Source organism: Thunnus albacares, chromosome 8 (assembly GCF_914725855.1).
Source record: "Thunnus albacares chromosome 8, fThuAlb1.1, whole genome shotgun sequence".
NCBI lineage: Eukaryota > Metazoa > Chordata > Actinopteri > Scombriformes > Scombridae > Thunnus > Thunnus albacares.
The window spans coordinates 12294351-12306791 of NC_058113.1; the positions used below are offsets into that span (position 1 = coordinate 12294351).

At 37.8% G+C, this 12441-nt stretch overlaps 1 protein-coding gene across 3 annotated transcripts in view; it reads left to right on the plus strand.

Annotated features, from left to right (window-relative positions):
- Window positions 1-12441, plus strand: part of dnah5 (dynein, axonemal, heavy chain 5) — a 111211-nt gene that overhangs the window by 77537 nt on the left and 21233 nt on the right. For all 3 annotated transcript variants that reach the window (XM_044359873.1, XM_044359874.1, XM_044359875.1), the window contains 6 exons: window positions 1050-1205; window positions 4252-4434; window positions 8046-8150; window positions 8560-8698; window positions 8985-9099; window positions 10401-10591. In XM_044359873.1, the coding sequence (XP_044215808.1) occupies window positions 1050-1205; window positions 4252-4434; window positions 8046-8150; window positions 8560-8698; window positions 8985-9099; window positions 10401-10591 (889 nt within the window). The remainder of the gene's footprint in view (window positions 1-1049; window positions 1206-4251; window positions 4435-8045; window positions 8151-8559; window positions 8699-8984; window positions 9100-10400; window positions 10592-12441) is intronic.

Genomic DNA, 12441 nt, shown 5'->3' on the forward strand with positions numbered 1-12441 from the left:
AAAAGCCAATAATTAACACTATATGGTTCAATCACTTATTTTGCATAATCAGCTTGCCACAATATCCAAAACCCACTCATTACTTAGAGTATGTTGCAGTCTAACAAATTGTTGATTCCACTGGAACCAAGTGAATTTTACAGAACGTAAAATTAAAACAAAATAATGGTTCATAAATACTATATTTAACTCAGCTACTGTACCTTATGTAAGTACTTCAATGTCATTACTTTTTTGTCTCCATTTGTAACAATGCATTTTACAATTTAACAGTTTTCTCATACTTATCATTAGTGTTTTTGTAACATGAGATTTGAAGATTTGGCAGCCTCTAAAATTTGCTCCTCCACATTGATTGAAATGAAGGTACTAGATTCTCAGTTTCTGTACTGTTCTGTTTGCTCTCAAATCTTTTCCCTTGTCCAACATGCTTTTCTGCTTCAGAATTATGCAGGAGTAATAAGACCAACCAAGGTCACTGGCCCTGTTAGGGGCAATCTCTGGGATGAGTAAATGCATTCTGCAATCCTATTATGAGTGTCTTGAAGACACATCTCCCCAAGCAGCGAGTTTAAACTCCTTCCACAAGTGACCTCATCAGACCAGACCTGTTTTTATTTTTATAACATTTCCAAAAATGGATCATCTTAAAAAGTGATGTTTTATTAGCTTGACTAGTCACAATTCCCTGACAGAGGTTTTCCTTGAAGGAGGGAGAAGTTTAAACATGTGTCTTCTTCATTTGACTGAATCAGATGCATCTCACGGCTTTCTTTTAGAAACAATGTGAGTATGGTCAGTTGGTTAGGTGATTACTTGGTAAAATCAAAACATTTGTCTCTATTACAATTTACTTTTGAGGTTTGTTCCCATTTAGTCCACATTAATGTCAGTGATCAAAGAAATAGAATAAAAATCTCAAATGTGTTCATGGGCCTTTGATCAGTCAAAGAATGCTTCAACCTCTCAACTGCATTACTTGATGAGATCACAAATTTAACATTTTTTTAGATCTATCTAGTAATACAGGTTCCTGTTTCTGTTCCCAGATTACCTCATTGAACCATAAATATTTTAAGAACCACCTGGAGGACAGTTTGTCTCTTGGGCGCCCCCTATTGATCGAGGATGTAGGGGAGGAGTTGGACCCTGCTCTCGACAACATTCTTGAGAAAAACTTCATCAAGACTGGCTCCACTTACAAGGTAATGTAGCAGAATAATCCTCTTGAGACCTTCTGGTTCCTGATTTTGCTTTCTTTTTTGTACCTCTGTTCGAAGAGCGTGAAATGGGCAGGTGTGTTTTTTAGCGCCGGCTGGAGGCATGATGGGACTTGGCCAGTTCCTTCCTGCCATGCCAACTGTCACACCTGTACAGACACAGGTTGATAAGGGGAAAACAAGCCTGCTCACTGACAGAGTTTGACATGTGTAGGGGAGCTTCAAGTGCTGGCTGGAGGTAGAAAGGGTCTTTGGTTCCTCCAGCCATGCCAGCTGGAGCACCTGTCCCGAATCAGGTAAATTGTCTTGGGACAGATTAACGTGTCCTCAGTCACTGACTCATGGTCACTCACAGTGGCTGTTTAACTGTGTAATTTCTTCCTGGTTGTCTGGAAATTCAAAAAGCCTTTTTTTCTTTTTATATTCTTTTATTTTGTTCTTTGTATAAATATCAAATTCCTGCATCTCCAGCTCTTATAATAAAGTCTAATACTTTATACTTCAAAGTGACCTCTCTTCACTCTATGTACTGTAGATAAAAAATAAGTCTTTTTGAGCTGCACTGACAAAAATGTACTCCTTCAGTGCTCTTTCAAAACCCACCAGTAGCCAACAAACATATTTCACAACTTAAACCTCAGACCAGGGCCAAATACAGAAACATTTTTGATGACTGCTGCTGTATATTGAAAAAAAAGGGCTTTGGGGTCTCTATGTTTAGGGAGAGGTGTTACTTATACTTTAGATGTTTGCTCTCCAGCATTGGAGACTCAGGGATCAACTTCTGTTTTGAAGAGAACTTAAAATATCAGCCATTTTACAGCCATTGTTTCACCAAATGAATTAAACTCAACAATTACCTGAATTAATGAAACTACTGCTGTTAAAAAAAGGTTGATGAGAGCAGTGGTAATAATGGGAAATGGAATTGGTTCAAGGTGATTTAATGATGAGGTAGGTATTTTTTGCAGGTTATTTCATTTAAATATGTAGTGTATTTCTGTGCTTTGGTTGGTGTTGTTTTGAGGAGAGAGAGTTTTTTGGGAAATGAAAATAACATTGAAATACCCATAAAAAAACAAATTAGGCCTTAAATACCCATAAGTGGGGTCATTTAATTAGCATTTAAAGTAGTTTCAAATGAAATCTAATACACAAACATGATTTTCTTACATTTATTTACATCAACAGTGCTCAAACTGATTTTTTCACTGGCTATTGTAATGAATGAGTTCATAATCAGAGTGTGGCCCATAAACAAAATTACATCACACTGCTACAGAGGGTCTCACTGGCTTGTAGAGACTGTTAAAATGTTTCTGGTTGATAGGAAGTGAAATCCAATATCATGCCTCCTCCCTGCTTGATATCTTTTGTTTTGCTCTTTTCATTTGTGGCTGGAGGGTGAAAACAGACCATTCTCTGTCTCAGTATTCTAATTTCCTGTAATGTACTGTTGGAGTTAGATGTTTTAAATTTGGAAAATTGCAGAGAGCAGTTTGAATGGTTCTCATTTTGTCAGCATTTTTATTTGCTAAAATGACAGCCCTGAAGCCAGCTTTGGATGTGAATTCTGAGTATTACTGGAAATATAGGATTGTGCATGACAAGGAAGCGGTCGGAATTGGCCTCTCTGCCAATAAATTGGTTTGAACTTTCCAAAAAGGATTTTTATTGCATACATAAATGTGTGTTTTTTGTGTTGCTAGTACAAATTTAAGCAATAATTTCCACAAAACACAATTGAGAGGGTCAGTCGAAATGCATTCTGTTTGTGATTCTCATCCAGATTACCATCAATGTAAGTTACAGTTCTGTACATCTCAGCAAGAATGGATTGCAATACTTCTCACACACACACACACACACACACACACACACACACACACACACACACAAACAAATCCAAATCGTACAGACAATAAGAGGTTACGAGAAAGAGGCAGAGTGAAGGTCTGCTTGCAGGCATTTCTCTCTCTCTCTCTCTCTCTCTCTCTCTCTCTCTCTCTCTCTCTCTCTCTCTCTCTCTCTCTCTCTCTCTCTCTCTCTCTCTCTCTCTCTCTCTCTCTCTCTCTCTCTCTCTCTCTCTCTCTCTCTCTCTCATTATCGCCTCTCAATGGTGCCTCTCAGCTATGGTTGAGCTGGTTATTCAGCAGTTGACACCGCAGCTGCCTCCCTCTATCTCACACATGCATCAAACAAACAAACAAACATGCATGTACTTACACACACACATACACACACGTATATACTGTACATATACATACAAAACATGCCATACAACTGCAGGAATACATGCACAAACACTTACACCCTACGGTGATTGCAAGTAAGCACGCGTTACATCCAGACAACACATTCAGCCAGAAGTCTCTCGGCTACCTAATGAGAGACCCAATTAGAGGTGTCTACGCTCTCCCTCGTGCCTCCCCCTCCCTCTCTCTCCTGAAAAAGCTTTAATTTCTATTAATATCATGGTGTGAGGAGGAAGTGAAGGTGTCTGCAGACGACAACTCCAGGGACAAACTGGCAGATGGATAATTAGAAGTTATACCGCCATGAGTAATTAAATGATGATCAGACCAAAAACAAGCACACATGCATACACATGCACAAATATATACATGCACAGGAAATGTTTCTGAGCAGCTGTAAAAGCAAAGCTTTTTTTTTTCACTGCCACCAGGACACCTTTATCATATTTGTCAGGATGGCTTATTCATACATTTATATAGACTTGTGGTATCTGCTTAAACGAGCATGACTGTCATAACAAATGTGTGACGATGTGTGATGTTATTTTCTTCTTCAAGTAGTTTAGGGAGGATTTGGCCCTAAACTGAAGTACACTGAAAAAATTTCCTCCCTCCACTAGTTCCTTCATACTATAAATTTACTTTATGCACCTCTGCTTGTGTATAATACATTTTGTATTTGCATTTGCATTTGTGCTTTTTATTTCGGTATTATGCTGATAATATGATTGATATGCTGACTGATAATAAAGATGTCTCTGTCTTCCTTTTCACAGGTGAAAATTGGTGACAAAGAGGTGGATGTGATGAAGGGCTTCAGGCTGTATGTGACCACCAAACTGCCTAACCCGGCCTATACCCCCGAGATCAGTGCCCGCACCTCCATCATCGACTTCACTGTCACCATGAGAGGACTGGAGGACCAGCTGCTGGGCAGAGTCATCCTCACAGAAAAACAGGTATAGTTGCTCTCATATAGAATAGTAGCCACTATAGACCCTATATATACTGTTTAGATATATATTTAAATTAAGTTATACAGTACTTTTATTTATTTGCCAATTCACTAATGAAAGATGAAACTGACTGAGAGCAAATTGCTCGGATCCTTATGGTTCCTTGAAAGGCCCTTGAAGAACATTTAAATGCAGGCTCTCAACATCTCTCCCTAATGTGTACCTCATCTTCTCTCTCTAGCAAGCACAAACTGTGTGACAGTATAACTAGGAGGTTATTATCACCCTTTGAATATTGAACATGGAAATTATTACGGCATTTAGACACAGACAGTGTGAGGGAAAAAACCACACACTCAGAAATAGTGCACATAGGCCTTATGCACCAACACTAAATACAGCATGCATACAAAGGATTTGATTCATTCAGTCTGGGTGATAGAAATGCATTCTACATGCAGCCAGTGCAGTGGACACATTGATTGTGACTGTGAAAAGACTGGTGCTACTGTAGGCTGGCTATTTTCCTTCCAGTAATGGCTGACCCTGAGATGAAAGATGCCAGATGGGAAAATTGGCTTGTTATCTGTGTACTAAATATGGATTTGATCATAATGGGAGCTGAAGCTACTATATCAGCAATAAAACATGCATCTTTGCTGCTCATGTAGCATTCACAAGCCCAATAACATTGTTCTTTCTTTGTTCATTCTTTCACTTAATGTCACAGTTTCCTTGTGAAAGCAACTTTCAGCTGCAACTTCTACATCTATTTTTGTAAGCTTTCAAAATAATTCACTTGTGGGCGTTCTGGCAGCCTACTGGTTAAGACACATGCCACATAACCATAACATAATGCTTGCGCTTCAGTTCTGCTGTTGCGTGTCATATTTCCCTCTCTCTACTCAGGATTCCTGATAAAATAAAGGCAAAAAACGCCACAAAAAAGTATTTAAATTAATTTACACACTCATTTACATGGTCACCACAAGAAAAACCTACTGAGCTTTGAGCCAAAATTACAGCACAAAATAAAAGATAAGATGAATCTTTCAGTCCCTCCGATTTCAGATTAAAATCAGTTGCTGTAACCACACAAAGCTTCACAGTGGAAATACTTTACTGAAGAGCCAACACACTTTCATAAAGGCTTACATTTCCCAAGGGTTTACTGTGGGTGAGTGAGGTTTTGGTTCGTGCGTGCTACTGGAGGAGTACAGTCCCTCTAATTCCTGGAGTGTCAGACTGACATTCAGGGCAGTGGCACTTATTACTGCTGCTTGTGTTTTACTTTGTCACCTGAGTGCTTAGGCAGGGTACAGTATTTTCTCTGCTCACTCTCTTTATATTTTCCTCAATGCTCAGTGGGGCCCAGGGCACTCTGCTAAGTCATATTTGTCCATTTATCAGCACTTTTTTTTCTTTAGCAAAAAAAATCATAAGAAGAGCATATGGTTTTGTTTTGAATGTGATCTAATAAAACACACAATAGCAACACAACTGGTTTAAAATGCATCAGTTTTACAGTAGGTATAGTTACTTGATAGTGACAACATGTAAAAGATGATGTTTGCTGGACTGTCAACTAATGACCATGCTATCGTGGACTTTGGTCTGGAAAAGACAAATCCTACATGCACTTTACTTTCATCTTGATCACTCTCAGGCTGTCAACATGTAAACTTATCTATTAACTTGGTATATCATTATGTAAAAGGAAGATCTAAAAGCCATTTTATTCGCTAATCAAATTTATGTTCCCATTGGGGATAGAACCTCTTGATTTTATGACCCCATGCCTTTCCTCTAGAACCACGCTACAGCTTTATAACCTATATAAGAAATAATAATAATAATAAAACCTTTCAAAAACAAAGTTACAAAGTGCTTTACAATAAAAAAAATAATACAAGTAAATGAGATCCAAAAATGAGATATAAACCAGATAAAATAATTTAAATAGTTACGACAAATACCATCAGTTAGGAAAAGCCATACAATAAAAGTGACTCTTAAGAAGAGATTCAAAAGAAGATATTGAGTTTGCCTGTCTGAGATCTCATGGCAGGGAGTTCCACAGCTTAGGGGCCCAAACAGGTGTAATGTGGTCACTTCTCTTAGTACACGTTAAAAGCCTGGCAGCAGCGTTTTGTATCAACTGCAGTCTGTGTCTATGTTTCGCCTGCTGATACCAGAATAAAGTGCATTGCAATAGTCAAGTCTAGAAGAGATAAAAGCATAAATGACCTTTTTTAAGTCTGCCAAATAAAGGAATGACCTGATCTTGGTTAGCTGTCTCAGTCGGGCAAAGCAGGACTGCACAGGAGGCATCTCCGAGCATTATAAAGAAGAACCTGTTCAACAGATAGGAGATGAACCGATCCAGATCCACATCACTGATGCCAACATAGTTCTTCAGATGGCTGATTAAGACATTATGGTCCACTGTGTCAAAGGCTGAGCTGAGGTCAAGGAGTATTAAAATGGAGTGCAGGCATGTGTTGGCTGAAAGCAGTAAGTCATTGGTGACCTTGACCAGATCAGTCTCAGTGCTGTGTAGGGAGCGGAAACCAGATTGAAACTTTTCAAAAATTGGATTGTTATTCATAAAAGAAATCAGTAGAGCAGAAACATTTTTTGATAAAAATGGCAGCTTGGAGATGGGTCTAAAGAGGGGATCAACAGTGGCATGTTTATAATAGGAGGAGAAAATATCAGTAGATAGAGAACAGTTAATAATGGCTAAAATATCTGGACCAACTATCTGAAATACAGCTTTTAAAAACCAAGTGGGAATGCAGTCTGAAAGGCAGGTGGATGATTTTGAAAGTGCACCAGTGCGTTTCAGGGTTGACAGAGAGATTTCACTGAAGTGGGTTAATGTTGAAGGTGGGCAGAAGTCAACATCAAGCTGTCTGAATTCAGTTTTAAAGTTCTGCCAAATCTCCACTATTTTATTACAATAGTAATTAAGAAGTTCTTCACATCTCTTTGGGGAAGATTTAACAGGCTGGCTAAGTGGAGGACCAATCACAGAATTTACAGTTTTAAAAGATTCTGGTAATATCACTCTATTTAGCGATCAGTTCAGAAAAATAGTTGTTCCTTGCTTTTATTGTACACTGATAAGTGAACATTGGATGTTCTGGATAGGCAAGGAAGACACTGAGTTTGTCCTTTTTCCATTTCTGCTCTGCCTTCCTGCATTGTCTCTTCAAAATCCTTAATTTTTAATTCAACCATGGCAGAGAAGTAAGTTTCAACTTTTTATATCTGACTGCAGCAACAGAATCTAAAATATTTGTGCAGGAGCTGTTAAAAACACTGACAAGCCAGTGAAAGCAGGAACAGAGAAGGAATTTAGGAGGCAGGAGGGAATCAGTGTGATGGGTTTGGGGCCAGGAGAGAAGAGTGAAACCTGGAAGAGCACTGCACTGTGATCAGAGATGGCAAAATCAACCAAGTTCACATCATCCACACAGAAACCATAGGAGAGCACAAGGTCAAGTGTGTGCCCTTTGTCATGGCTGTGGTGTTTCACTTATTGGAAGAAGGGCAACAAACATCATATATATATGAGCATGTATATGTTATCTGTGTTTTCATGATCCCAGGAGCTGGAGAAGGAGAGGACAGATCTCTTGGAAGATGTAACATCTAACAAGCGAAAGATGAAGGAATTAGAGGACAACCTCCTCTACAGACTGACGAGCACACAGGTAAGGAACCACATCTCAAGCTGTGAAATATCAGAAGATTTTGAAGTGATGAAAAACACTGTCTTCAACTGAATCAGGGATTAAGGCATGTGGAAAAAAAAAAATTAGTGTGGAGCAGTAGCAGTGTACTTAGCTACTTTTGTAGCTTCTTTTAATGTGTTCAGAAATTCAGAAATAATGAGAGAATAGTGAGAAAAAAAGAAAAAAGTATGAAAAATACATTTGACATTTGCTGGCAAATATGCACATCTGGATTGCCTTAAATTGCATAAATGAGGTCAGTCAATGAAAACATACATTTACGTCTGTTACAGCTACTTCTGAACTCCGTTACCATGGTAATTCCATTGGTTATGTTTCCATTTTCATTCATTTTCTGATGTAAACTTACAAATATGCCTCTTTGTAGGGATCACTAGTGGATGATGAGAGTCTGATTGTTGTTCTTGGCAACACCAAGCGCACAGCTGAGGAGGTTACACAGAAACTACAGATTGCTGCCGAAACTGAGGTGCAGATCAATGCTGCCAGAGAGGAGTACCGACCTGGTAGGTCATGACAGCTGGCTCAAAGTCACATTTTTGGTCATTTTCTGTGTGCTAGCCAAGGTTCAATCCCACAAAACTAAAAGCTGATACATTCTCAATTTGTGATTCTGCTCAAGCAATGAAACACGGATACTGTCCAAAAGAAAATTTCTTCACCACACACATTTCTTTAAAGTAGATTTAGTTCATAATAAAATGCCTAGGTGGTGATCCATGCTACATATATTAAAGTTAACAGACATTTTTGTCAACTTCATCATTCATCTTGCAATGTGTCTTTTTTCAGTGGCCACCAGAGGTAGTATCTTGTACTTCCTGATCACAGAAATGAGTATGGTGAATGTCATGTACCAGACCTCCCTGAGACAGTTTCTGGGACTTTTTGACCTTTCTCTAGCAAGGTAAGAATCCTTTGGCACTGCTCTCTTTAATTAATGTTTTTTTTTTTAAGTATTGTTCCCAAATATGAAATTTCTTTCTATACAGTAATGATATCTTTGTTTCAATTGCATGCATAGAGTTCCTGTGCCTATAACAAGTAATCCTGTGCAGCTCCATGTCAGCCTTTGCTTTACAAAGCCAGCCCACGAATTCTGCTCCTCTAATTATAGTTTGCAAAAGCTCAATGGGGAATTTCAGTGGTTTATTGGCACTGGCAGCTGGTGCACTTTGTAAATGACTGAATCAGATTGTATCTGTAATGCTATAGTATGTCCGACTTTCAAAAACTCATGATTTCCAAAATTGGCAACATTATATAAAATTTGAGTTTTGTTTCTCATGCAACTTCCACCCGTTGATTAAAATCTACTCTTTGCAACAAAAAGTAGTTTTGTGCAATTTTCTACCTAAATTAGACAAAAGAAGGGTTTATTTTGTTGCTTCTATCACATGTATCTAAATATGTGACAAGCTGTGACGAGATGATTGTGACATTTGTAACCTGAAGCTTTAAGGATGATGTGGAGAAGGTGACTCTACAACTACATCTCTGTAGCTGAAACAGAGCTTTGTGGTTGAAAATCTAAGAGATAATGAGATAAATGGAGACTTAGGCTTAGTATCTTTTCAAATCCTAAAATAACACAAACACTTAACAATAAAGTCCAATTAAATATAACAATAGTACAAAGATGGCCTGAAGCATCATAGAGTTGAATTAACAAATCTCTTTGACACAGAATCAACAAATATTGAACAACAACAATTAGCTTCACAAAAGTATTTTAGTTGTAGGACATTTAAATTGAATTGCCTTAAATTTTACATGTGTTAAACTTACTTTATCCACCTCTTGCATATAAAGGCCTCATTTACACTTTGTATTCAAAGTACGGATGAGGTAGTGAATCCTCATGATAAATGTAAGATACATCAAATACAATGATAGTCCATTTTAACCAGCGGATCATTGATTTGCCAGCTCCAACTAATTTCATGTCAAACAGTGTACAACTAATTGTCAACAACGTCAATAGGCCCAATGACCTTAACGGCTAGAGGAAGCTCTCAAAAACTGGAATGCTCTTTGCTCATTAGACTAATCAGCTTGACCATGCTGTGATCTCTAGTCTGTATTTGATTGTGGAGAAGTTGTTAATATTAACATATGACATTGTAGCAGGAGCTCTAACGTGCTAATGAGCTGCATATTTGACAGGATTTTATCTGTGGTATCTGTTATCATATTCTACTCAAACAGGTCCTCCAAAAGCCCCATCACCAGCAAACGAATCGCCAACATCATAGAGTTCATGACCTTTGAGGTGTATAGATATGCAGCACGGGGCCTATACGAGGAGCACAAATTCCTTTTCACTTTGCTGCTGACGCTGAAGATCGACATGCAAAGCAACAGGGTCAAACACAAGGAGTTTCTCACACTTATTAAAGGTAAGAAGCATAACGGCTGTTGTTTGATTGACACGTTTTTTTTTAAACGTGCAGTATCACTACAGTGAAAATGAGAAACATATCGCTGTTAACAATATTCTGGTGATAATAGAATGGACAGTGAAATCAATGGATCTAATCATCTCTATTAAAACATGGTATAATTGTAAATAGTATTTTATGTAATGAACATTTCTGTTGAATAGATTGTGAACCATACTTTAAAAGTAGCCTATGAAATGTTTGAAAGCACAGACCTACCTGCAGTAGCCTTTTCACATGCTGATAGTTGTTATATTTATTTGCTTACATTTACTTACCATGCTGGTCATTTTAATACTTAATCTATTTGATATTAAGAAATATGAAAATGGCTCAGCTTTCATCAGTTTCTGTGATTGCTGGACAGTCTATATCAGTAGTGGCGTTGGTTAGCATGTTTTTTTTCCAGTTGCCAGCAAATTCAAAATTTTTACAGATGCCAAATATCTTAGTGTTGTGATCACTTTCATTTTTGGTATTATAGCATTATCATGTTAGTGAGTGTATCTCTAATGAGATCAACCACAAACATTATCCCTGCATGATCTAATCTGCAGCATTTCATTAACTCACTGTCATTCAGCATTTGGAGAATATATCTCCTCTTTGTCTTTCTGCCATTTCCTCTTCTGCTTAAGAAACTCTTAAGCATCGTAAAAGTCCTCCTCCCTACTCCTAACAGTTTTTACACCTTAGGAGCTCTCTGAAGGGTCAAGATGCTTTGTGAATAACTTTTATCTTTACCAGGATCTAGTCTCAACTGTAACTACATAATTCTAATAATTTTTCTTAGAATTTCTTCACGAGGAGCGACTCTTTTTACTAGGAAACTTTATGAATATGGCCCCTGTTATCTATGCTCACTAGTTCAGATGAAAGCATGGATTGATTTTTGAAGTTTTCCAGTTTGGTGCATTCATCTGCCACTGGAAAGCTCCAACATTTGAAATAAGGGAACTGGCCTCTGAACATCATTTCATTCATGAACCGTGTTGGCAGAAAATCAAACTGAAAACAAAGCACATAAGAATGTGTGAAAAGAATATGAATTGGACAGCTTCATGCATTAGAAAGAAAATGTGTTTAATAACCTTTAAAAAAATAAAACCAACCATCATGACCATTGTGACGAATTACCCAGAAAGTTTCAAAATACTGCAGGTTAATTTCCCTACTGTAGTAAGAGTAGGTGTAGCAACTGTAGTGTGCCTGGAAATCAGCAAAACATGCAAACATAATATGTGTTCACAGATCAACTCCCTGATTTTGTTATGGTGCCAAACAGTTCCCTCAATTCCCAAAATTCTTCTAAGGTCATTGTTGATATTTTTTAAAATCCTCTATGAACTGGTGAGTTTCCAACATCCACACTGAGTCATAGAAAATCAGAAAATATGAGAATATATTTTTTAGAATTACATATTTACTGAAGTGGTCAGCCATAATGTCTCTATTGTCTCTGATCCTTCACTTATGTTTCTTTTACCAGTCCATTATGTTTCTGCTACTGAGAGTGATTTGTTGTGTTAGTACCTAGAATGTACATTGGATCTGATTTGACCTTGCAAGAAAGATAGTGACTGGCCTACTAGACAACCTGTCTCCACTGACACTGCATTCAAATCTCAACATGATTGAAGAGAAGCTACGTGTTTTTGTACAACTGTGACCCACCAACAGTCGCCCGGTCCTTTGATCAAGTTAAATATGAAATTGCCATCCATTTTCTGTTTGCTGATTTATTTATTTTTTTACTGTATTCATGATTTATTCAGGGGAGGTGGATTTTTTTTAAGCTCATCTCAAGG